Below are 27,852 nucleotides of genomic sequence, written 5' to 3' on the forward strand. Positions count from 1 at the left end.
AGGTGGGGTAGCCCTGATAGTAAAGGATGACATAAGAACATTAGTGAGAAAGGATCTGACCTCTGAAGATCTTGAAGTAGAATCAGTATGGGTGGAAATTAGGAATAATAAGTGTCAGAAAACACTGGTGGGAGTAGATTATAGGCCCCCAAACAGTAGATATACCATTGGGCCGAGCATTAAACAAGAAATCATTGGAGCCTGTAACAAAGGAAGTGTAATAATTGTGGGGGACTTTAATCTTCACATAGACTGGGACAATCAAATTGGCAAGAATGGTCTAGAAGATGAGTTTGTAGAATGTTTTCATGACAGTTTCTTGGAGCAGTACATAGTGGAACCAATTAGGGATGAAGCTATCTTAAATCTGGGATTGTGTGATGAAGCAGGATTAATTAGTAATGTCATAGTCAAAAATCCACAGGGAAATAGTAATCATAATACCATTCAATTCCATGTTAAGTTTGAAAGTTACATATTCCAACCACAAAACTTAAACAAAGCCAACTACTTAAGAATGAGGGGAGAACTAGTTAGGGTTAATTGGGTAAATAGACTAAAAGGTATGGAGGCAAATGAACTGTGGAAACATTTAACGAAACAATTCAAAATGTTCAACAAAAATGCATTTTATTGAAGAACAAAAACTCAGCAAGAAGAACCCATCCGTGTTTCACTCAGGAAGTTAAGGATAGTATTAGGTTAAAAGAAGAGGCTTACAATATTGCAAAAAACAGTAGCAAGTCTGAGGGCTGGAAGTGTCTTAGAAACAAGCAAAGTGCCACCAAAAAGTTGATTTTGAAAAATAGAATGAGAGTAAACTAGCCAGAAGTATAAAAACAGCTTGTGAGTTTTTTTAAGTATTTAAAAAGGAAGAGAGTAGCTAAAGTTAACATTGGTCCCTCAGAAGCAGAGACAGGAGAAAGTATCATGGGAAATGAAGAAATGACGGAGGCATTGACCAAATATTTTGTGTCTGTCTTCAAAGTAGAAGACACAAGTTCCATACCAGAAATAGATGATAACGTAGGAGCTAAAAGAGTGAGGAAATTAGGGAAATTAATATCAGCAGAGATAAAATATTGGAGAAACTCTAAAATCCAACAAACCGCTGAAACCTAATGACCTACACCTTAGGGTTCTAAAAGAGATAGCTGCAGAGATAATGGACGTGCTAGCTATGACTTTCCAAAATTCCTTAGATTCAGGAAGGTCCCACTCGATTGGAAGTTGGCAAATGTTACGCCACCTTTCAAGAAAGAAGGCAGAGAGAAAACAGTGAACTAGAGGCCAGTTAGTCTAACAGAGGTTGTTGGGAAAATGCTGAAATCTATTATTAAGGAATCTTAACAATGCACTTGGAAAAGCAGAGTATGATTAGAACAAGTCAGCATGGTTTTCCTAGTGGGCAATCCTGTTTGACAAATTTATCAGTTTTTTGAGGATGTAATCAGTAGGTAAAGGGGAACCAGTAGATGTAGTATACCTGGATTTCCAAAAGGCACTTGATAAGGTGCCACACAAAAGTTTAATAGGCCAGATAAGGGCTCGTGGAATTAGGGACAATACATTAGTATGGCTGGAGGATTAGTTAATGGAAAGAAAATAGAGAGTGGGCATAAACAGGGCCTTTTCAAGTTGGCAGGCTGTGAAAAGTGGAGTGCTGCAAGAATCAGTGCTATTTACAATCTATTTAATAACTTAGATGAAAAGACAGAGAATAATATATCTAAGTTTGCTGATGATACCAAAATAGGCGGGAAGGTAAGCTGTAGGGAGGAAATAGAAAGGCTGCAAAGAGATGTAGACAAGTTGGTTAATGTGGGCAACAAGATGGCAGATGGAGTACAACGTTGGGAAATGTGAATTGGTCCTAAGATTAAAAAAGCAGAATATTTTTTAAAAGATGAGTAACTTATAAGTGTTGATTTTCAAAGAGACCTGCTGGTACACAGAACACAGAAAGCAAGCAGATGCAGCAAGCAATTAGGAAGGCAAATGACGTGCTGGCCTTTATTGTAAGGGGCTTGGAGTACAGGAGTAAAGAAGTCCTGCTGCAGTTGTACGGAATTTTGGTGAGATCACGTCTGGAGTACTGTGTGCAGTTTTGGTCTCCATATTTAAGAAAGGACATACTTGCATTGGAGACGGTACAGCAAAGGTTCACTAGATTGGTCCCTGGAATGAGGGGGTTGTCTTATGATGAGAGGCTGAGTAAATCAGGCTGATAACTCTCTGGGGTTTAGAAGAATGAGAGACGATCTCATTGAAACCTAGAAAATTCTGAAGGGCTTGACAGAATGGATGCTGAGAGATTGTTTCCATTGGTCGTTGAATCTAAAACATGGGGGCACAGTCTCAGGATAAGGGGCTGATCATTTAAGACTGAGGAGAAATTTCTTCATTCAAAGGGTTGTGAATCTTAGGAATTCTCCACCCAGTCTGTTGTGGATGCTCCATCACTGAACACATCTAAGGCTGGTACAGACATACTTTTGGGGTCTCAAGGAATTAAGGGATATGGGGAGCAAGCAGGAAAATGGAGTTGAAACCCAAAATCAGCCAAGATCATCAATAAAAGCAAAATATTGCGGATGCTGGAAATCTGAAACAAAAACAGAAAATGCTGGAAAACCTCAGCAAGTCTAGCAGCCTTTGTGGAGAGAGAAACAGAGTTAACGTTTCGAGTCCATGTGACCCTTCTTCAGAGCCATGATTGTATTGAATGGCAGAGCAGGCTCATGGGCTGTACGGTCTACTCCTGCTCCTATGCCTTATATTCTTTTGTCACACTCACACAGTGTTGCATGGAACCATCAGCCTGGATTTTTGTATTCGAGTTTGTGGAGTGGGATTTGATTCTACAGCTATCTGACTCAGAGTTGAGAGTACTACCCATTGAGCCACAGCTGACAACTCAAAAGAGACCTACCAATGCATAAAATGAAAGGTACAGATGAAAAAAGATATAATTGCGTTAGAAGTTCGGAGAAGGTTCACTCGACTCATCCTGGGATGAAGGGCTTGTGAAGAAAGGATGAACAGGTTGGGCTTATACCCACTGGAGTTTAGAAGATTGAGAGGTGATCTTATTGAAACATGGAAGATCCTGACAGGACTTGATGCGGTAGATAAAAACAAAACTACCTGGAAAAACTCAGCAGGTCTGGCAGCATCTGCGGAGAGGGACACAGTTAACGTTTCGAGTCCGAATCACCCTTCAACAGAACTAAGTAAAAATAGAAGAGAGGTGAAATATAAGCTGGTTTAAGGGGCGGGTGGGACAAGTAGAGCTGGATAGAGGGCCAGTGATAGGTGGAGATAACCAAAAGATGTCACAGACAAAAGGACAAAGAGGTGTTGAAGGTGATGATATTATCTACAGAATGTGCTAATTAAGGGTAGAAAGCAGGACAAGCAAGGTACAGATAGCCCTAGTGGGGATGGAGTGGGGTGAAGGAATCGAAAAAGGCTAAAAGGTAGAGATAAAACAATGGATGGAAATACATTTAAAAATAATGGAAATAGATGGGGAAAGAAAAATCTATATAAATTATTGGAAAAAAGGTGGGGGGGAATCGGAAAGGGGGTGGGGATGGAGGAGGGAGTTCATGATCTAAAATTGTTGAACTCAGTTGAATTGTTGAACCCTTTTTTCCAATAATTTATATAGATTTTTCTTTTCCCACCTACTTCCATTATTTTTAAATGTATTTCCAGCCATTGTTTTATCTCTACCTTTTAGCCTTTTTTGATTCCTTCATCCCACCCCACCTCCACTAGGGCTTGCTTGTCCTGCTTTCTACCCTTAATTAGCACATTCTTTAGATAATATCACCACCTTTAACACCTCTTTGTCCTTTTGTCTGTGACATCTTTTGGTTATCTCCACCTATCACTGAGCCTCTATCCAGCTCTACTTGTCCCACCCTTCCCTTAAACCAGCTTATATTTCACCTCTCTTCTATTTTTACTTAGTTCTGTTGAAGGGTAATTCGGACTCGAAACATTAACTGTGTTTCTCTCCGCAGATTCTGCCAGACCTGCTGAGTTTTTCCAGGTATTTTTGTTCTTGTCTTGGATTTCCAGCATCCGCAGTTTTTTGCTTTTATTATATTGATAGTGTAGATATCAGGAGGATGTTTGCACTTGTGGGGGAGACCAGAACTAGGGAACACAGTTTAAGAATCAGAGGTTTCCCTTTTAAGGTGGAGATGAGGAGACATTTTTTTCTCTCAGAGAGTTGTTAGCCTGTGGAATTCTTTCCCAGAAAACAGCGGAGGTTGGGTCATCAAATTTATTCAAAGCAAAGTTAGATGGATTTTTGACAGATAAGGGAATCAAGGGTTATAGAGGACCAGACAGGAAAGTGGAGTTGAGGCCACAATTTGATCAACCATGATTTTATAGAATGGTGGAGCAAATCTAAAGGGCCAAATGGCCTACTCCTGCTCCTTAGTCCTATGTTTCTAAAGCCTGAACCACTAAAGACCTTCTTAGTTTCAGGTACTGAGCCTGCCAGATCTGACTTGTTTCTGAGCTCCCATCTGTGGTAAAGGTGTGGCTATGGGTACCCGCATGGACCCCAGCTATGCCTGTCTCTTTATGGGGGATGTGGAACATTCCTTGTTCCAGTCCTACTCCGGCCCCCTTCCACAACTCTTTCTCCGGTACATCGATGATTACTTCGGTGCTGCTTCATGCTCTCGTCGGGACTTGGAAAAATTTATTAATTTTGCTTCCAATCTCCACCCCTCCATCATTTTCACGTGGTCCATCTCTGACACTTCCCTTCCCTTCCTTGACCTCTCTGTCTCAATCTCTGGTGATAGACTGTCTACCAATATCCATTACAAACCCACAGACTCCCACAGCTACCTCGACTACAGCTCCTCACACCCTGCTTCCTGTAAGGACTCCATCCCATTCTCTCAGTTCCTTCGCCTCCGTCGCATCTGTTCTGATGATGCTACCTTCAAAAACAGTTCCTCTGACATGTCCTCCTTCTTCCTTAACCAAGGTTTTCCACCCACGGTCGTTGACAGGGCCCTCAACCATGTCCGCCCCATCTCCCGCGCATCCGCCCTCACGCCTTCTCCTCCCTCCCAGAAACATGATAGGGTCACCCTTGTCCTCACTTATCACCCCACCAGCCTCCGCATTCAAAAGATCATCCTCCGCCATTTCCACCAACTCCAGCATGATGCCACCACCAAACACATCTTCCCTTCACCCCCCCTATTGGCATTCCGTAGGGATCGCTCCCTCCCGGACACCCTGGTCCACTCCTCCATCACCCCCTACTCCTCAACCTCCTCCTATGGCACCACCCCATCCCCACACAAAAGATGCAACACCTGCCCCTTCACTTCCTCTCTCCTCACCGTCCAAGGGCCCAAACACTCCTTTCAAGTGGAAGCAGCATTTCACTTGCATTTCCCCCAACTTAGTCTACTGCATTCGTTGCTCCCAATGTGGTCTCCTCTACATTGGAGAGACCAAAAGTAAACTGGGCGACCGCTTTGCAGAACACCTGCGGTCTGTCCGCAAGAATGACCCAAACCTCCCTGTCGCTTGCCATTTTAACACTCCACCCTGCTCTCATGCCCACATGTCTGTCCTTGGCTTGCTGCATTGTTCCAGTGAAGCCCAACGCAAACTGGAGGAACAACACCTCATCTTCCGACTAGGCACTTTACAGCCTTCCGGACTGAATATTGAATTCAACAACTTAAGGTCTTGAGCTCCCTCCTCCATCCCCACCCCCTTTCTGTTTCCCTCTTCCTTTTGTTTTTTTCCAATAAATTATATAGATTTTTCTTTTCCCACCTAGTTCCATTATTTTTTAAATATTTTTAAATCTTTTATGCTCTCCCCACCCCCACTAGAGCTGTACCTTGAGTGCCCTACCATCCATTCTTAATTAGCACATTCGTTTAGATAATATCACCAACTTTAACACCCATGTGTTCTTTTGTTCTGTTGTTTGTGACATCTTTTGATGATCTGCTTCTTTCACTGCATGTTTGTCCCTACAACCACACCAACCCCCTCCACTTCTCTCTCTCTCCCCCGACCCTCCCCACACACCTTAAACCAGCTTATATTTCAACTCTTTCTTGGACTCGAACTCAAGTTCTGTCGAAGGGTCATGAGGACTCGAAACGTCAACTCTTTTCTTCTCCGCCGATGCTGCCAGACCTGCTGAGTTTTTCCAGGTAATTCTGTTTTTGTTTCCCATCTGTGGTGTCGGAACCAACTAGACCCTGAATGTCCAAACAATAAGGAGCTGGAAATTCTGCACTGGGCTGCGATTCCCTCGCACCGCCAGGCGGCGCTGTGTCTGGAGGACTCAGAAGAAGGCAACGCATTGACGTCACTAGTGATTATTTATTCATGAGCACTTATGCGTCATAAATTATGCAAAACAGTGCAGAAAGTGCTATCTTGCTGTCTTTCTATTGCTTTTTGTAGCCCACTCATTTCCAACTTTAATCCAATTTTGAGACTAAATTACGCTGAAAATGGTATAAATTTGCGCCTGGGCGTATTAAAGCGAGACAACCTAATGAATAATTAAAATGTAAATAATTAATTATTCATGAGAGCTGGTTTATTCCAAATAAATTCCATATTTTATCCATTTGTTTGGTCTTACTGCTTTTGCATTAATGATCAACTCCATTTAGCATATTAAAATATAAATAATTTGCAAAAAAAACCTCAATGTTGGTCAGATCAAATTAGCAGGGCCCTCCTGACGTAATTATGAATAATTCATAGACTTTTGAATAAATTAAGACTTGCCAGGAGTTTCAACATTTAATTTAAATTTGCTGAGGTTCATTTCTTGATTGCTGGTGGCTGCAAATGAAAATAATAACATGGGAGAAAAATAAGTTGCATCTGAATTGAGAGTTTGGATGCCTGAGCTGTCAATCAATATCCATGTGGCTCCGCCCCCTCCTGCCTGAGCCCGGGAGTGACGTCGGCAGGAGCTGTCAATCAGCCGCTTCTGCTGCTGCCGCTGCTGCTGCAGTCTTTGCAAAGGAGCGGTACTGAGGCAAACACTTGAAAGGTAAGGGTTAAGGGAGGGCGCTGGGGTCGAGCGGACAGCGCAGGGCATCAGAATGCAACCGTTGCCCCATGGTGCATATAATTTAACATCTTGAATTGCAGCAGTTTTCGTTCATATTAGCGATTTTTTTTCATAACCTTCATTTGACATAGAATGTCAGGGAGTTGGAGGGGGGGGGGGGAAGACATGAAATGAGAAGGGGTGGGGAGGAGTTGGGCAAATTGAAATATTGTTCTCCAAAAATCAAAGGTCGCAGGTCTCTTTTTTTTGTTAATGGCCGATGCTGGAAGTGATGTTGATCTTCTTGGTTCATTCATTCTGGATCCCTTTAGCCTGTCTTGTCATTGCAAGCTCCACCTCAGAGCCAGCATCCGCCGGCTATAGATTCATCCGAAGGCATCGACCTTCCGTGCTGCTGAGGCTGTGATGGACCAGTCTTGCTGCTTTGTCCAGCAGCCGTGATACTGAGCCCAGTGACATCGCCCTGTGCCTCTTCCCTGCAGACTTAGTGAATGGGAGAGGATGGGGAGGGGAGGGGAGGGGATTGATATATTTCCCATTGACCTACTGACTGATCCCCACCAGATAAATTGTGGCAGAAAGTAACTGTAAATAATTTACAATGTGAACCGTGAGATGCATGTATTATGTGTTCAGTGATGCATCCGACGGACAGTAAATACAACGTATCTTAACATGAATAACATCTCCAGTGTAGGCAGAAAATGGTTACGAGGTTGCTTTTTCTTTTCGACAGAGGACAAGCGACCCCCAGCTGGAGTGCACTGGTTCTGTGCTGGAGGAACTCGGTCCACAGTTTATTTATAATCTGCCCAATAGAGGGCACAAGGCTGGTAGATACGGTATAGGGTTTACGTGTATTGCTTCCACAGGGATTAGTCTTTGCCTGTTACTGAGCTTCTGACTAACAGTCAGTGTTGTCACTGGGCTTAAGTGACGACTAAACTAGGCAAAAATCAATGTCATTCTAAACACTTAAGCGATGTGCATTAATTTTGTGTCTGCTGCTGTTAATTTGTCCTTTACAATTGCTGCAACTATTAATGTTGTACCTCAGGGTTATACAGTGACAGACTTGTCCCCACCAATACTGTACCCCAGTGTTATACAGTGACAGATCTGTCCCCACCAGTACTGTACCCCAGTTTATACAGTGACAGACCGGTATCCACCAGTACTGCACCCCAGTGTTATACCGTGACAGACCTGTCCCCACCAGTACCATACCCCAGTGTTATACAGTGACAGACCTGTCCCCACCAGTACTGTACCCCAGTGTTATACAGTGACAGACCTGTCCCCACCAGTACTGTACCTCAGCGTTATACAGTGACAGATCTGTTCCCACCAGTACTGTACCCCAGTGTTATACAGTGACAGACCTGTCCCCACCAGTACTGTACCCCAGTGTTATACAGTGACAGATCGGTCCCCACCAGTACTGTACCCCAGTGTTATACAGTGACAGACCTGTCCCCACCAGTACTGTACCCCAGTGTTATACAGTGACAGACCTGTCCCCACCAGTACTGTACCCCAGTGTTATACAGTGACAGACCTGTCCCCACCAGTACTGTACCCCAGTGTTATACAATGACAGACCTGTCCCCACCAGTACTGTACCCCAGTGTTATACAGTGACAGACCTGTACCCGTCAGTACTGTACCCCAGTTAGTCAGCCTCAGCAATGGCTTTTTGAATTGCTATTTTTTCCATTACCTCAGTACTGTTTTTGGGATCTTGCTGTGTGCAAACTGGCTGCCATATTTTATAAATTACAATAGTGACTACATTTAAAGAACCTCCTGATGTACTGTATTTGGCATGTTGTGTAGTTGCGTAAGGTGCTATATAAATTTGTACATAGGCACAGGAGTAGGCCATTCAGCCCCTCAAGTCTTCTGTCATTCAGTAAGATTACTGCTGATCTGTGTTTTAACTGTGTTTACCCTCCTTTGTTCTGTAATCCTAAATCCCATTTCGTCCCAAAAAAACTATCAATAACTGTTTTAAAATTTAAAATTCCCAACCTCAATGGATTTTAGGGGTGCGAGTCTCCGATTTTGCTATCCTATTCATGAAGATGTCCTAAGTATAATTTTCCAAACTTCCCTCAATTCAGGAAATGTTCTTTTAGATCGAAAAATTGTGCATGTCACTCTGCTATTTAAGGAACTGAGGGGGGAACCAGGGAATTCTAGGCCAGTTAACATAACATCTATTGTTGGGAAATTTCCAGAGCCTATTATTAAAGGTAAGGGTCTGATCATGTTGAAAATTTTCAGTGGATCAGGGAGAGCATGCATGGATTTGTAAAGGGTAGGTCATGCCTAATAAATCTGATGGATGTTTTGGAGGTGACTAAAGCATTAGACAGGGGAATGTCTACAGATGTTATTCATACGAACTTCCAGGAGGCATTGGGAAAAGTTCCTGATTAGAGACTGTTAGCTGAAGCTGAAGCTCCTGAAACTGAAGGCAAATTATTGACCTGGTTAGGAAATTGCTGAGTGACGGGGGACACAGAGTGGGGATAATGGGCACATACTCTAACTGGCAGGACATGACTAGTGATGTTCTGCAAGAACGGCTAGTGAAATTTAAATTCAAGTCGTAATCTGGAATTGAAAAGCTAGTCTTGGTAATGGTACCATGAAACCACTGTCGATTATCATAAAAGCCCATTTTGTTCACTAATGTCCTTTAGGGAAGGAAATCTGCCATCCTTACCTGGTCTGGCCTACTTGTGACTCCAGACCCATAGCGATGTGGTTGATTCTTAACTGCCCTCTGAGATGGCCTAGCAAGGCACTCAGTTGTATCAAAACCTACAAAAAGGAATGAAACCGGATGGACCACCCGACATCGATCTAGGCACTGGAAATGACAACAGCAGTGTCAGCCCTGTCGACCCTGCAAAGCCCTCCTTACGAACATCTGGGGGCTAGTGCCAAAATTTGGAGAGCTGCCCCACAAACTAATGAAGCAACAGCCTGACATAGTCATCCTCATGGAATCATACCTTACAGATCATGTCCCAGACACCACCATCACGATCCCTGGGTATGTCCTGTCCCACCAGCAGGACAGATCCACCATGGCATACAGTCAGGAGGGCATTACCCTGGGAGTTCTCAATATTGACTCTGCACCCCATGAAGTCTCATGGCATCAGATCAAACATGGACAAGGAAACCTCCTGATAATCATGTACCACCCTCCTTCAGCAGATGAATCAGTGCTCCTCCATGTTGAACACCACTTGGAGGAAGCACTGAGGGTGGCAAAGGTGCAGCATGTACTCTGGGTGGGGGACTTCAATGTCCATCACCCAGAGTGGCTCGGTCACACCACTACTGACTGAGTCCTAAAGGACATAGCTGCTAGAATGCATCTGTGGCAGGTGGTGAGGGAACCAAGTGGGAAAAACCTTTTGATCTCATCCTCACCAACCTACCTGTCGGCGATACATCTGTCCATGACAGTATTGGTAGGAGTGACCACTGCACATTCTTTGTGGAGATGAAGTCCTGCCTTTACATTGAGGATACCCTCCAAAGTGTTGTGTGGCATCACCACTGTGCTAAATAGGATAGATTTCAAACAGATCTAGCAACTCAAGTCTGGACATCCATGAGACACTGTGGGCCATCAGCTGCACTGAATTGTACTCAACCGCAATCTGTAACCTCATGGCCTGACATATCCCCTCCTCTACCATCACCATCAAGCCAAGGGTATAACCTTGGTTTAATGAAGAGTGCAGGAGGGCATGCCAGGAGCAGCACTAGGCATACCTAAAAATGAGGTGTCAACCTAGTGAATCTACAACATAGGACTACTTACATGCCAGACATCGAAAGCAGCAAGTGATAGATAGAGCTAAGTGATCCAACAACCAAAGATTGGATCTAAGCTCTGCAGTCCTGCCACATCCAGTTATGAATGGTGGTGGACAATTAAACAACTAACAGGAGGAGGAAGCTCCATAAATATCCCCTTACTCAAAAACAGAGGAGCCCAGCACATTACTGCAAAAGATAAGGCTGAAGCATTTGCAACAATCTGCAGCCAGAAGGGCCGAGTGGCTGATCCATCTCGGCCTCCTTCTGATGTACCCAGCATCACAGATGCCAGCCTTTGCCAATTTGATTCACTCCACATGATATCAAGAAACGACTGAAGGCACTGGATACTACAAAGGCTATGGGCCCTAACAATATTCCAGCAGTAGTACAGAAAACTTGTGCTCCAGGATGACCTGCACCCTTAGCCAAACTGTTCCTGTACAGCTACAACACTGCCATCTATGTCCTGTCCACAAAAAAACAGGTCAAATCCAACCAGGCCAATTACCACCCCACCAGTCTACTCTTGTTCATCAGCAAATTGATGGAAGGGCTCATTGGTAATGCTATCAAGTGGCACTTACTCAGCAATAACCTGCTCACTGACACTCAGTTTGCATTCCACCAGGGCCACTCAGCTCCTGACCTCACTACAGTCTTTGTTCAAACAAGGACAAAAGAGCTGAACTCCAGGGGTGGGGTGAGAGTGAATACTTGCCCTTGACATAAATACAGTATTTGACCGAATGTGGCATCAAGGAGGCCAAGCAAAACTGGAGTCAATGGGAATCAGGGGGAAAACTCTCTGCTGGTTGGAGTCATACCTATGTTATGGACAGGAGCAGGCATAAATTTAAACTGCACTAATTTCTCCTCTTACCACCTATCCGTAAACAGAAAGGTGTTTTTGATTTGCCTTTATAAACGGTGACATATTTCTTAACCCCTCAGTTTTGGGGTGATCCAATTTTCTATTAATAACCCCACAGCAAACTCGAGATAGGATGAACTCAGTGGGTTAGTTTTTTTGCACACGCTCAAACATGGGAGGAGGGTCACAATGTTGCCCCCTTTGCATTCATACAGAAAAAAGAGGGATAGAGAAAAGAAAGATTTACAGTACAGAGACCATAGAGAAAAGAAATAGTGTTTCACCTGGGTTCCAGAGTCCAGCATCAAAGTCCAGTGAAGTCTTCCTTCACCGAGGTCAGTGACCTGAAAACTGATGCTGGATAATTCACTTTCACAGTGGAGTTGACTTCACATGAGATAAGGCATGCAGAGATGAATTGGTCTTGTAGGCGATGGCACAGCATTTCCAGCAATGTAGATAGGGACAGATGTCCAACCTGGGCCAGAGCTTCTTGTCTGTGAGGCTGCTAGTCAGATGGTTAAAAAAAGCAGACTCAGACTTTGCAGTTCAGCAAGACAATATTACTGGTTCCACAAGTCAGAGGCCCATGTCACATGACTCCCACCACCCCACTCTGTATTTTACAAAGGACGTATATCCCTCGTCTGGGTCCCTGAGATTGTTAAATGTCTCAACCGTTAAGACTTGAAAGGAAGATTGTGGGGTCCTTTGTCTTAGCAGATGAGCAGACTCCTGTTGGCCAGCCTGGGTTATGAAATGCAGATGACCTTTGTATAGCTCTCTTTGAATTTGGCCTAGGCAGCCCAGAGGGGGTCATTAGTGGTTCTTCAGGGATACTGATGTGCAAGCTTCCCCGATACTGCCTGGTAGCTTCTTTTGTTCGGGGTCACAGACAGACAGATTCAACAATTTTAGGTCTTTGTCCAGTTTGAATTTTTTAGAGATAGCAATGAGCATATGTCTATATATTTTATAAAAAAAAATACAGAGTGAGGTTTTCGTGCCTCACACCTAGCACAAAGAAAGATGGTCGTGATTGTTGGAGGTCAATCATCTCAGTTCAGGACATCAATCAGGGTGGTGTCTGAGGCCCAACCATCTTCAGCTGCTTCATCAATGACCTTCCCTCCATCATAAGGTCAGAAGTGGAGATGTTTGCTCATGATTGCACAATGTTCAGCACCATTCGTGACTCCTCAGATACTGAAGCAGTCCATGCCCATATACAGCAAGACCTGGGCAATATCCAGACTTGGGCTGACAGTGGTAAGTAACATTTACACCACACAAGTGCCAGCAATGACCATCTCCAACAAGAGAGAATCCAAAAGTCGCCCCTTGGCATTCACTGGCAGTACCATTGCTGAATCCCCCACTGTCAACATCCTGGGGGGGGCGTTACCATTGACCAGACCCTGAACTGGACTAGCCATATAAATACTGTGGCTACAAGAGCAGGTGAGAGGCTGGGAAACCTACAGAGAGCAACTCACCTCCTGACTCCCCAAAGCCTGTCCACCATCTACAAGGCACAAGTCAGGAGTGTACTGGAATGTGCTCCACTTGCCTGGATGAGTGCAGCTCCAACAACATTGAAGAAGCTCGACACCATCCAGGACAAAGCAGCCCACTTGATTGGCACCCTATCCCCCACCTTCAACATCCACTCCCTCCTCCACCGATGCACAGTAACAGCAGTGTGTACCATCTATAAGATGCACTTCAGAAACTCACCAAGGCTCCTTTGGCAGCACCTTCAAAACACGTGACGTCTACCATCTAGAAGGACAGCGGTAGCGGATACATGGGAACATTATCACCTGCAAGTTCCCCTCCAAGCCAGACACCATCCTGACAAGAAAATATATCACCATTGCTTCACTATCTCTGGGTCAAAATTCTGGAACTGCCTTCCTAACAGCACTGTGGGTGTACCTACACCACATGGACTGCAGTAGTTCAAGAAGCCAGCTCACCACCACCTTCTTAAAGGTAATTAGAATGGACAATAAATGCTGGCTCATGAAAGAATAAAATACTGAAAATAAATAAAAGGCTAATAGAACGCTGGTCGTTATTTCTAGAGGACTGGAATACAAGATAAGGGAGAAGTCATGCTTCAACTATACAAAGCCTGGTGATCACACCTGGAGTACTGGGAGCTTTTCTGGGCCCCACACCTCTACACCTTAGGAAGGATGTACTGGTGTTGGAGGGAGTACAGTGTAGGACTCCCAAAGATTCATCTTCAAGGAGAGATTACACAAACTAGGTTTGCACTGCATGGAATTTAGAAGGTTAAGGGGAAATTTGATCCAAGTTTTCAAGATATCAAGGGGAACAGACAGGTTAGATTGGGAGAAACAATTTCTGCCAGTTAGGAAAACGAGGATTAGGGAACACAGTCTAAAAATTTGAGACACACCTTTTGGGAGTGAAATTCAGAAACACACCTACACACAAAGGTAATAGAAGTTTGGGACTCCATTCCAAATGTGGCAGTTGATGTCAGATCAATTTTCAATTTTCAATCTGAGATTGATAGATTTTTGTTAACCAAAGGTATCAAGGAATATGGGGAAAAGTTAGGTATATGGAATTAGGTCACAGCTCAGCAACGATCTCACTTAATGACAGAACAGGCTCGAGAGACCCCATTGGCCACCTCCTGTTCTTATAGTCCTGTTAGCTGAGGTTCAGATGGTGATATTCTGATCGAGTCAGAAGATTGCTGGTCTAAGTCCTATTCCAGAGATTACTGAATGAGTGCTACATTGTCAGAGGTGCCTTCTTTTGGATGAGACATTGCCCTCTCAGTTGAAATAAAAGATCCCATAAAAGATTCTATTTGAAGAAGAGCAGGATAACACTAGTTATCCCTAGTGTTGTGACGAATATTTATCTTCAACCAACATTACTAAAACAGAAATACAAAAGCAAAATACTGCAGATGCTGGAAATCTGAAATAGGAACAAAAAAAGCTGGAAAAACTCAGCAGGTCAGACAGCATCTGTGAAGAGAAATGGAGTTGACGTTGCAGGTTGATGACATTGAATCTTTCTCTCTGCACAGATGCTGAGTTTATCCACCTTTTTTGTTGTTGTTATTTATTATAAGTAAAACAGATTTTGTTATTATCACATTGCTGTTTGTGGGAGCTTGCTGTGCACAAATTGGCTGCCAAATTTCCTACATTACAACCACGAGCATGCTTCAAATGTACTTCGTTAGCCACAAAGCGCTTTGAGACGCCCAGTGGTCATGAAAGGCACTAGTTCAATGCAAGTCTTTCTTTCTACATGTGACTCAGAATTAATAGGACTAGCTTGAAGTACTTACTGAGGTTGCCAGTGATGGGGCCAAGTAAATGGTGTGCATGGCAGTGAATTTTGAGGTTTTCTGAACCAGACCTATTTGTGTCTTCCCCACCCACTCCTTCCTGGGAAATGGGTACCAGCACCTCTGACCCCACTCTCTCAACAAATGTGCCCTTTCCCCCGCCACCCCCGATCCACTATTCCCCCACGTTTAAGCACAGCTTGTGAACTTTGACAGATTATTTCTCCAGTGGTGCATTACACCAAACCTGGTCCTGTCCTCACTCATTCCCAGCATCCATTGACTTTCCAGCGATGATCCCTGGGCAGGGATCAAGAACAGGAATTCTGACAGATTGCTCCCCACCCCCGCCCACTGCTTTCTGCAGTTGCTGTCACGGGAGGCATTTGGTATGATTCAGGGAAGCTGGGTCAGTTTTGGAGATTCCTGACTTCTTTCGCCTTTTAAAGGTTTATATCCAACTGCAGGCAGAAAAATGCCTAAGCAGCGAATCTCCAAGGGATAAAACTCCATTTCCCACTCATTCCAATATTCCATGGTGAGAGTAAGTGCTCATTCCAATATTTGAAGAGGCTGCTCCTCCATTTTTGGCTGCACTTCAGCCCCACGTTCCTAATCTTTGGCTACCAGCTGCGGAGGGAATCAAGTGAATCGGAGGGACCTGGTGGCCATTCAGACTCCCTGCCTGTTTTCCATAGCTGTGTTCACACCTGGGTGATCCTGAGGAGCTGTGTCTGCCGGTACACTGGAGGCCTTTCACGCGTGGTGAGCTTCGTCAATCTGCAGGGCCAAATGGTGTTCCTTCAAAAGGGGCAACTTGGAAACTCTCTGAAATCCGATGACACAGTCATCCTCACTGTACTGCCTCCGAACTCCAAAGGTATCCATGGTGATAGCATCTGATACACCCCAACCACCGGTATCCATGGTGATAGCATCTGATACACCCCAACCGCTGGTATCCATAGTGATAGCATCTGATACGCCCCAACCACTGGTATCCGTATATGATACATCCCAACTGCTGATGCCCATGATAATCCCGGGATGCCTCCCAGTCGCACATGCTGCCTCCTACCATTGGGTATCCATGGTGACAGTGTGTGCTGTTTTGATAATCCTTAGTATCTGTGGTGACAGTGCATGTTGCCCTGGTGACCTATGGTATCCATGGCAAAATTAAATTCTCACACTGAGCCTGCCTGAGCTGTTGGCAGCCTGCTATCACAGCTCACTTGCTGCTGACGTTAATGCAGTGTTGAGTCAACTCATGGTTTGTTTCCATCTTGTAACAACACAGGATCACAGCTTCAAATTGAAACTTCGAGGAGAGGGAAGAGAGAGAGCTTCCTGGTGACGTGGGAGCAAGTCTGCGCTTCCTCATACTTGGAGCAAAGAAAGAACTTGTATTTAATCAGTATCTTTTGTTACCTCAGGACAAGTGCTTTACAGTCATTGAAGTACTTTTGAAATGATGTCATGTTAAATGTACATGGAATTACAGCAAATTTTACACCACAGAACAGGCCTCTCAGCCCAATACTAATATGGTCCACATGAGCCTCCTCCACTTTACTTCATGTCACCTTATCAGCATATCCTTCCCTTCATACATACAGACATCATTGAACAAGGAAGAAAGGCAAATAAAAATTTTGGTCATTCACTGTAGATTTGTTGGTGAAGAGTCATAGGGACATTTTGCAGCCCCTCAGTGTAGGGCCAAGATTGAGAAAAATAGGCACAAAGATATGAAAAACCACACTTGGGTTTTGAAAGACTGCAGATTCTAGAAAGCAAGAAAGTTTGGGGAAGAGGAGGAGTCTACAATCAAGGTATTGGAGAACATGAGATACAGAATTTTGATTTCAACATAATTGAGAAATGGGATACCCCATGATACAATAGGATGTAGCATCAAACTTACTTGGCAAATTTTATCCCTGTATCTCTTCTGAGGTTGTGAGGGAAAGGGGAATGAGAGGGATACAAGGGCTTTATGGAGTGAAGGGTAGGGACTTTAGCAACTGGAATTTTTAAGAACAGAATTAGACCCATCAAGGTCCTTTTTGATTGATCTCAAACCCACTTACCCATTTTGTCACCATATCCCCTTAATTCCACCTCTTCACAAATCCACCTAATTGTTTCTTGACCTATTGATGCAAACATTTTTTGGTCGCTAATTCCACAAGCTTGATCATCTCTTGTGCCCAAATATTTCAATACATTTCTCCTAATTCCTTATCTTGATTTGTAACTCTCATCCATCCCTTTGCTATCTCGAGACTCAACTATTCCAATGGATTCCTGACTGGCCTCTGACTTGTGTCCTCTGGAAATTTGAATCCAAAACTCTGCTGCCCCTATCCTAATACTCACTAAATCCCATTCATCCATTATGTCCTAAGCTCACTAACCTACATTGGCTAACAATCTGGCAATACCTCAGTTTTCAAATTCTCATCCTTGAGTTCAAATCCCTCCATGGCCTTACTCCTCCCTTTCCCTTTAACCTACTGCAGCACCACAACCCTCCAAGATCTCTACACTTTTCCAATTCTGTACTCTTCCTGAAAAACTTCAAACTAGAGTTGGAAACCCCTAATCTTCTGGAACTCTCTGCTAAGGAAGGCTGCAATGAAAAGATGGGAAAATGAAAGGGAGAAGGTAGCTTGCAAATATTGAAAAGAAGCAATGTGGTTGACTCGTAACCGTCCTCTGAAATAGCCTAGTTAAGCCATTCAGTTGAGCAATATATCCTGACCTTGCCAGGACTGCCCACAACCTGTGAATGAATCGAGAAAGGAAGAGTGTAGTTCATGTTTTGACTCGTTTTTCAGTGCAGCGCTGAGGGAGTGTCATTTTGCAAGTGAAGGAGGAGGTCTTCCCAGTGCCCTGGTGAACATTCCTCCCAAAACCACCATCATCACCAAAGCAAAAATGACTAATCTGTTGTATATGTCGTGGTTTAGTTGCTTTCAAAAGAAAAACTAGATGAGTACAAAAGAGAAAAGGGAATAAAAAGATGTTCTGAAAGGCTGAGATGAGATTGATGGAATGGGAGGAGACTTGTATGAAATATGAACACCCGAACTGTTTGAATTTTTTAAAGAGGCAACTAAAGTAATGGACAAGGGAATTTCTATGGACATTTATATGGACTTCCAGAAGGTACTTGATAAAATCCCATATAAGAGACTTAGCTCAAGTTGAACATCATGGAATTGAAGATTATTGACGTGATTGGGAAATTGGCTGAGTGACAGGAGACAGAGAGTAGGAATAATGGATAGATACTCTCACTGAAGAATGTGATAAGTGATATCTTGCAGGAATCAGTTATTTTATTGTATTTACTAATGACTTTGGGATAAAAAGCCACATATCCAGATTGATCAATGTCACGAAGATAGGCAGCATTGTACACAATGTAGATAGAAGCATAAAATAACAAAGATATTAATAAGTTAAGTGAATGAGCAAAACTGTAGCAAATGGATTTCAATGTAGGCAAATGCGACATCATCCAGTTTGGATATAAAAAAGATAAAACAGGGCAATTTCTAAATAGTGAAAAGCTGGAAACAATGGAGGCCCAAAGAGATTTGGGGTCCAGGTACATAGATCATAAAATGTCCTGAACAGGTACAGAAAATAATCAAAAAGGCAAATGGAATACTGGCCTTTATATCTGGAAGTTGAGAATGCAAAGAGGTAGAGGACATGCTTCAGCTAAACCAGGCGTGTCCAACCCATGGCCCAGAGGTCACAATGCAATTCCCAAAGCCTCTGTATCCAGCCTCCAGAGCCAGTGTTCAAACTATGGGTAAGTTCAATTAAAGATTCTGCAAGGAGCTGCTCCTCCAATCAGCGGCAGTGCTGTCCTTTGTTTGCTGCTGATAGGCTCACCAGTAATTTTTTTAAATGATCAATTTATTGCTTTAACATTGATTTTAAAAAAATGTTTAACATTCTGCCAAACAATATCTTTCTGAAATTTACTCATCAGCCCATTGAGCAAGGAAAAAATGGCAATGTGCCCCCTGCGTTCCCCCCCCGCCACCATCCCACGCAGAACAAGCCTGAGCTAAACCACGTCCTGGTTAGACCACACCTGGTAGTGAGCAGTTCTGGGCACCACACCTTAGGAAGGGTATAACGGCCTTGGAGGGTACATGTACTAAGGGCTAAATTCTGAGGAAAGATGGCACAAACTAGGGTTTGTTTCCCTAGAAATTTAAAAGGTTAAGTGTTAATTTGATTGAAGATTTCAAAATATTAAGAGGAACATCTGGGACAGATGGAGAGAAACTATTTCAGCTGGTTGGGGAATCTAGGAGTAGGGGGCAGAGTCTAAAAATGAGAGCCAGACCTTTCAGGAGTGAAATTAGAAAACACTTCCACACACAAAGGGTGGTAAAAGTTTGGAACGCTTTTCCATAAACAACAATTGATGCTGGATCTTTTGTTTATTTTAAATCTGAGATTGATAGATTTTTGTTATTCGCAGGTCTTAAAGGATATGGGATAAAGATGGATAAATGGAGTTAGGTCACAGATAAGCCATGACCTCATTGAATTGTGGTACAAGGGGGCAAATGGCTTCCTCCTGTCCATATGTTTCTGTGTACCAGCACAGACTAGTTGGACAAATGGCCTGTTTCTGTGCCAAATATACAATGTAATACTGTCTGCAAGATCTTGCAGTCTTGGCTCCATAACTACCCTCTGGGTGCTTCAATTCATTGTGCGTGAGGTGTTTTGGGATGATTGCAAAAGGTATGAGAAGGTGCAGGATAAATTTAGGTTGTTTTGTTGGCTTTACACTGTGATTAAGGAGAATAATTTTACTTTTACTTTGAGTAGATGGCTTCAGCTACAGATCCACGCTTTGGACAGAAAGAATCATCAGATCAGAACTTTGACTACATGTTCAAGATTCTGATTATTGGGAATAGCAGTGTTGGCAAAACCTCCTTCCTGTTTCGATATGCCGATGACTCCTTCACTCCAGCATTTGTCAGCACTGTTGGAATTGACTTCAAAGTGAAGACCATTTACAGGAATGAAAAGAGGATTAAGCTGCAGATATGGGTAAGTGATGATACCCACCTTTGAGTTTCCATTGTTAAATTAGTTGACACAGCTCACAACAATGTGATGGCTGATGTATCTGCCTTAATTCAGGACGGTCCCATCTCAGTACACCCTGCTCTAAATTGCTCCTCAGAGAGTCCACAGGACGATAGGAGATGAAGTTGAGAAGAGTTGTTGGGGCAGTGTAGCCTAGTCACATCAAGCCATGCCCTACCTGTCTTGAGGAATAGAGAATACTGACACTACGTGATCAGAAATTGGCAAAATATTTTACCCCCAAATGCTGGCTGATGATTCCTGGACAAGAAGGCAGTTACCGACCAGTTCTATGGCTGGTGTGCATCTCACGGTAGGAGCTGTTCAAGTACTCAGATATATGCTTTGTCCATATGGGTCAGGCAGATGAGAGAGGAGAGGGGAGGCAAAGGAGCTGGATGGTTCAGGTGTGTTTAAGAAATGTACAAAATCATCAAATCCCCCTCAGCCTCCATCTCCATAACATCCTCCAACCCTACAATCCACTGAGAACTCTGCAGTACTCCAATTCCAGGATTGGAATTCCAATTCACTCTAACATTGGTTGTTGTGCCTTAGCCCTGGGACCCCCAACTAAACATTTCCACCTCACTGTCCCTTTAAGATGCTCCTTAAAACTTGGGGTCACCTGTCCTAATACCTCCAACTTTGGCTTGGTGTGATTTCTTTTTGCTTGATAACAGTCCTGTGAAGTGCCTTGGGATGTTTAACTACTTAAATATACTCACAGAAATAGAAGTTGCTGTTGATGCTCAAAGAGCAAGTAACTTTTCCCAAAATATGGAGCTTTTTTTTTTCATTCACGGGATATGGGCTTTGCTGGCTGGGCCAGCATTTATTGTCCATCCCTAGTTGCCCTTGAGAAAGTGGTGGTAAGCTGACTTCTTGAACCTCTGCAGTCCGTGCAGTGTAGGTACACCCATAGTTCTGTTAGGACGGGAGTTCCAGGATTTTGGCCCAGCGACAGTGAAGGAATGGCGATACATTTCCAAGTCAGGATGGTGAGTAACTTGGAGGGGAACCTCCAGGTGGTAGTGTTCTCATCTGTCTTCTAGCCTTGTCCTTCTAGATATTAGTGGTCGTGGGTTTGGAAGGTGCTGTATAAGGAGCCTTGATGAAGTCCTGGTGACTAATTCAGTTTAGTCCCTTTCATTCTCTTGGAGGGTTTAATGAATGTTCTTCCTCTCTCCTTATTGCAGGACACAGCTGGTCAGGAGCGATATAGAACCATCACTACAGCTTACTATCGTGGTGCTATGGGCTTTATCCTGATGTATGACATTACAAATGAAGAATCCTTCAACGCTGTCCAGGACTGGTAGGTAACCTGCCGCTGCCTGGTTGGAAAATGTTGTAAATCATAGTATCTTACAGCACAGAGTGAGATCATTCAGCCTATTGAGCCTGTATCAAGCCTTTGAAAGAACTAATTAATCCCAGTCTCTTCATCCTTCTCCATAGCTCTGTAATTTTCTTCCCTTCAAGTATTTGTCCAACTACCTTTTAAAATTTTTAAAAATTCTTTCATGGGATGTGGGCATTGTTGGTGAGGCCCATTTGTTGCCCATCCCTAATTGCCCTTGAACTGGGTGGCTTGCTGGCCCAATTCATGAGGGCAGTTAAAGGTCAACCATATTGCTGTGGGTCTGCAGCCCCTTATAGGGGCAGATGAGCTAAGGATGGCAGAATTCCTTGGCAAAGGAATTTTCATGGGTGAACCTGATGGATTTTTACGACAATCAATGATAGTTTCATGGCATCATTACTGGGACCAGATTTCTTCTTTAAATTAATTTTATCTATTTACTAAGCGAAATTCCACCAGCCACTATGGTGGGCTTTGAACCTGTGGTCCCAGGTTATTTGTCCAGAGACATTGCCACTACACTACCATCTCCCCAATATTATTGAATCTGCTTCCACTGCCCTTTCACAACAACTCACTACATTAAAAAAAAGAGTTTCCTCATGTCCCCTCTAATTCCTTACTAATTGGCCAGGATCTTTAGGTCGGTGAGCAGGGGGGCGGAGATGCGAGATGATATTGAGCGGATCTCCCTGCGTCATTTCAATTCTCAGGTCGGTGGGGGCACAGCCAAATCAGCTGTATCAACGTCCTATTGAGGCCATTTAAAAAGTAATTGAAATAATTAATGGACCTGCCTGTCCAACCTTAAGGTTGGTGGGTAGGCCGGGAGCCCTGGCGTGCTTCAGAAAAAGCGCGAAACCTCATCCACGGGCGGTATGAGGTTTCATGAGAGATTTTTAAAAAATTTAATAAATGTTTGATTAAAAGTGATGGACATGTCCCAACTCATGACAGTGTCACAAGAGGGGACATGTCAGAGAAATTTTATTTTTGCGCCTGCACTATTTTTAAATTTGGCGCCAATCTCCCTGAGGCAGCACTTAGCCTCAGGGAGATAAGTGTGCTCTTTAGCGTGCATTCGGCTGAGGGATTTCCCCCACTCACCCGCACAGGGAGCATAGCGCCTCCTGGCAGATGCCACGCTGGGTGGGCCTTAATTGGCCCGCCCACGTAAAATGGCGCCACACCCCCGATTGCAGGTGCCAATCGGAGGCACGCCCGCTCCTGAACATCCCCCCAACGGGCGTAAAATTCTTCCCATTATCTTAAATTTGTGACCCTCTAATATTCAAACATCCTGCCTTTGGAAACAGTTTCTCCTTATTTACTCTATCAAAACTCTTCCTGATTTTGAACACCTCCATTAAACTTCCTTATGGATGAATATGGGCAAAGGGTTGGGAATCACCCCAAATACAGAATAATGGGAAGGGGTGTGATCTCCCTCTGGAGGCACAGTATTTCCGGATATGAGGAATTTCGACTGTGGGGAAAAGTTAAGGAAGGTGGACTTGCTTGTTTTGGACAAGAGGAGACTTCAGGGTGGGGGAAAGGGTTGGGGGGGCTGCTGACTGAATTATTTGAAGCTGAACAAAGGGAAGTGCAGATTATCCTAATGAATTGCTTCCCATGAGGAAAGGTTCAAATACTACCGAGCAGGAGTTTAAGAAGGAATAATGTTAAGGAGGGGAACCTCTAAGAGGAATTTTCCACAAAAACTTGATAGAGCCACACCAGGGAAGGAAATTGAAATGAATATAGTGACTGTCGAAATGAGGTCAAGAAACGATCAGATAAAAGCAAAATACTGCGGATGCTGAAAATCTGAAATAAAAACAGAAAATGCTGGAAAAACTCAGCAGGTCTAACAGCATCTGTGGAGAGAGAAACAGAGTTTCGAATCCGTATGACTCCTCTTCAGAGCTAAAGAGAAGTAGAAATGCGATTAAATGTATACTGTTTAAAGGGAATGGAGCAGGTGAAGCTGGATAGAAGGCCAGTGATAAGTTGGGGCTGAGGAGAGACTGACAATGATGTCATGGACAGAAGACAAAGAGAGTGTTAATGGCAGTGGTAAGAGCTAAAGAAGGTGCTGATAGAGGCATAAAGGTAAGAAAGCAGAAAGAAAGGCAAGAAACAATCATATTGATTTCAGGGAGAGAGAGCAGATGGAAGGATATAGGGAAAAGGTGGGGTTGTGAGATATGGTGGGTAGGTGAGTGGAGGTGCCCTCTGATTGGATTTCTTGAGCCTAATGAAACCAAAGAATTCCTGTTCCTCTTCATCTGGAGTACTCTGGTAGAAGATAACTTCTCACTGTTTTTTAGCATCCTGAACGGGCTCTCATGGATATGTTAAAGGCAAACTAACAGGAGAATGTGTTAGTGATCAGAAACCCGGTGTCGGGCAGTGAATGGAAAATGGATTTTGCTTAAAGTGGAAACTTATTCTACTGAATTGTCTCAAGCCCAAATGATGTGAAGAAGGAGACATGTACAAATCTCTCAGTCACTTATTGTTCTCTGGGAGAAACCACTTAGTTTAGAGCTCTCCTTCAAATAACACTGTGAGTTGAGGTCTTGCACTTTGGGCTATATCTTCACCAAAATGTCATTGGACCACATTTCATCCCCTAAATTAAGGGCTTCTATGCACAAAATGTCCGCTCCAGAAGGCTGTTTCCAAGGTAACACAGCATAAGTGAGAGACACCAGTAAAACAAAGAACTTGTATTTATATAACACCTTTCACAACCTTGGGGTGTCCCAAAGCACCTTACAGCCAATGAGGCATGTTTGAAGTGTGGTCACTGTTGTATTGTAAATGTAGTAACCAGTTTGTCCACAGCAAGCTCCCACAATCAACTAAATGAGCAGACAATCTGTCAGAGGTGTCATCCTTCAGGTGAGACACTAGATGTAGGCCCTGTCTGCTCTCTCACCAAAATGTCATCGGACCATGTTTCATCCCCTAGATTAAAGGCTTCAGTGCGCAAAATGTCTGTTCATAGGAGGCTGGGTGTAAAAGATCCCACTGGCACTACTATGAGCAGGTGAATTCTACCCCATGTTCTGCCCAATATTTATCCCTCAACCAACATCACTCAAACAATCTGGCCATTATCACATTTCTGTGTGTGAGAGCTTGCTGTGCATAAATTGACTGCCCCGTTTGCTACATTACAACAGCGGCAATAGCACTGAAGATTTGTGCACCAGGACTTGCCGCGCCCCTAGCCAAGCTGTTCCAGTACAGCTACAACACTGGCATCTACCCAGCTATGTAGAAAGTTGCCCAGGTATGCCCTGTACACAAAAAGCAGGACAAATCCAACCTGGTCAATTACCACCCCATCAGTCTACTCTCAATCATCAGTAAAGTAATGGAAGAGGTCATCAACAGTGCTATCAAGCGGCACTTGCTTAACAATAACCTGCTCATTGACGCCCAGTTTTTGTTTCACCAGGGCCACTCAGCTCCTGACCTCATTGCAGCCTTGGTTCAAACATGGACAAAAGAGCTGAACTCCTGAGGTGAGGTAACAGTGATTGCCCTTGATATCAAGGCAGCATTTGGTCAAGTGTGGCATCAAGGAACCCTAGCAAAACTGGCGTCAGTGGGAATCAGGGGGAAACCTCCACTGATTGGAGTCATACCTAGCACAAAGGAAGATGGTTGTGGATGTTGGAGATCAGTCATCTCAGCTCCAGGACATCACTGCAGGAGTTCCACAGGGTGGTGTCCAGGGCCCAACCATCTTCAGCTGCTTCATCAATGACCTTCCTTCCGTCATAAGGTCAGAAGTGGGGATGTTTGCTGATGATTGCACAATGTTCAGCACCATTTGCAACTCCTCAGATACTGAAGCAGTCCATGTCCAAATACAGCAAGACCTGGACAATATCCAGGCTTGGGCTGACAAGTGGCAAGTAACATTCACGCCAGTGGGAGGAAAGATCTTGTAACAGTCTCTATCATGAGGGACAAAGTATTTGAGGAACTAATGGGACTGAAGGCAGACAAGTCGCCAGGACCTGATGGCCTGCATCGAAGGGTTTTAAAGGAAATGGCTGCAGACATAGTGGAGGCATTGCTTGAAATATTCCAGAACTCACTGGATTCCAGGAGGGTCCCAGAGGATTGGAAAACGGCTAATGTGATACCTATGTTCAAGAAGAGAGGGAGGCAAAAAGCAGGAAACTATAGGCCAATTGGCCCAACATCCGTCGTTGGAAAATGCTAGAGTCCAATATTAAGGAAGTAACAGCAGGACATTTAGAAAAGCTCAACACAATCAAACAGAGTCAACATGGTTTTGTGAAAGGGAAATCATGTTTGACAAATTTGCTAGAGTTCTTTGAGCAGAGTTGATAAAGGAGAACCAGTAGATGTAGTGTATTTGGATTTCCAGAAGGTATTCAATAAGATGCCACATAAAAGTTTATTGCAAAAGATAAGAGCTCATGGAGTTGGGGGTAAAGTATTAGCATGGATTGAGGATTGATTAACACACAGAAGACAGAGTGGAGATGAATAGGTCTTTTTCAGGTTGGAAAGATGTGACTAGTGGAGTGCCACAAGCATCAGTCCTAGGGCTTCAATTATTGACTATCTATATTAATGACTTGGAAGAGGGGCAGAGTGTAATGTATCCAAATATGCTGACAATACAAAAGTAGGTGAGAGGGCATGTTCTGATGAGGATGCAAGGAATCTGCAAGGTGATATAGACAGGTTGAGTAAGTGGGCAAAAACTTGGCAGATGGAGTTTAATGTAGGAAAGTGTGAGGTCATGCACTTTGGTAGGAAAAATCAAAAGACTATTATGTAAATGGAGACAGACTCCAAAAAAGTGCAGCACAGAGGGATCTGGGTGTTCTTGTGCATGAAACACAAAAGGTCCATATGCAGGTGCAGCAAGTAATTAAGAAGGCAAATGGAATTTTGGCCTGTATTGCTAGGGGGTTGGAGTTTAAAAATAGGGAAGTCTTGTTACAACTGTACAGGGTGTTAGTGAGGCTGCATCTGTAGTACTGTGTACAGTTTTGGTCCCCATATTTAAGAAAGGATATACTGGAATTGGAGGCAGTTCAAAAGAGATTCACTAGGTTGATTCCTGGGATGAAGGGGTTGACTTATCAAGAACGGCTAAACAGGTTAGGCCTTTATTCATTAGAGTTTAGAAGAATGAGGTGGGATCTTATTGAAACATACAAAATTCTGAGGGGGCTTGACTGGGTAGATGTTGAGAAGATGTTTCCACTAATCTCAAACTAGGGGACATAGTTACAGAATAAGGGGGTGCTCATTTAAAACTGAGATGCGAAGGAATTTCTTTTCTCAGAGGGTAGTGAATATCTGGAATTCTCTACCTCAGAGAGTTGAGGAGGCTAGATCACTGACAGTATTGAAAGAGGAGGTAGATACATTTTTAAAATATCAGGGAGTTGAGGGCTATGAGGAACTGGCACGAAAGAGGAGTTGAGGCCTGGGGCAAATGAGCCATGATCTTATTAAATGGTGGTGCAGGCTTGAGGGGCCGAATGGCATAGTCCTGCTCCTATTTCTTATGTTCTTATGTTCACACAAGTGTCAGGCAATGACCATCTCCAACAAGAGAGAATCCAACAATCGTCCCTTGATGTTCAATGGTATTACCATCACTGAATCCCCCACTATCAACATCTTGGGGATTACCATTGATCAGAAACTGAACTGGACCAGCCATATACATACTGTGGCCACAAGATCAGGTCAGAGGCTGGGAATCCTGTGACGAGCAACTCACCTCTTGATTCCCCAAAGCCTGTCCACCATCTACAAGGCACAAGTCAAGAGTTTGATGGAATACTGTCCACTTGCCTGGATGAGTGCAGCTCCAACAACACTGAGAAGTTTGAAACCATCCAGGACAAAGCAGCCCGCTTGATTGGCACTTCATCCACAAACATTCACTCCCTCCATCGCTGAGCACAGTAGCAGCAACGTGTACCATCTGCAAGATGCACTGCAGAAGCTCACCAAGGCTCCTTCGACAGCACCTTCCAAACCCATGACCACTACCATCTGGAAGGACGAGGACAGCAGACACATGGGAACACCACCATCTGGTAGATCCCCTCCAAGCCACTCACCAGCCTGACTTGGAAATACATTGCTGTTCCTTCACCATCGCTAGATCAAAA

At 43.8% G+C, this 27,852-nt stretch overlaps 1 protein-coding gene across 5 annotated transcripts in view; it reads left to right on the forward strand.

Moving 5' to 3' along the window:
- Positions 1 to 6,993: 6,993 nt before the first annotated feature.
- The window catches only part of LOC121287193 (ras-related protein Rab-3A), a 33,546-nt gene continuing 12,687 nt past the window's right edge, over positions 6,994 to 27,852 (forward strand). The window contains exons 1-4 of one of the 5 annotated variants that reach the window (XM_041204830.1): positions 7,016 to 7,078; positions 7,836 to 7,941; positions 20,032 to 20,259; positions 21,498 to 21,616. In XM_041204830.1, coding sequence (XP_041060764.1) covers positions 20,032 to 20,259; positions 21,498 to 21,616 — 347 coding nt within the window. In that variant the 5' untranslated portion in view covers positions 7,016 to 7,078; positions 7,836 to 7,941. Of the gene's footprint in view, positions 7,079 to 7,835; positions 7,942 to 16,462; positions 16,569 to 18,972; positions 18,992 to 20,031; positions 20,260 to 21,497; positions 21,617 to 27,852 lie in introns of those variants that run through there. The other 4 variants (XM_041204828.1, XM_041204829.1, XM_041204831.1 and 1 more) reach the window with 4 other exon arrangements.

The sequence above is a fragment of the Carcharodon carcharias genome, chromosome 14 (genome assembly GCF_017639515.1).
Source record: "Carcharodon carcharias isolate sCarCar2 chromosome 14, sCarCar2.pri, whole genome shotgun sequence".
Lineage (NCBI taxonomy): Eukaryota > Metazoa > Chordata > Chondrichthyes > Lamniformes > Lamnidae > Carcharodon > Carcharodon carcharias.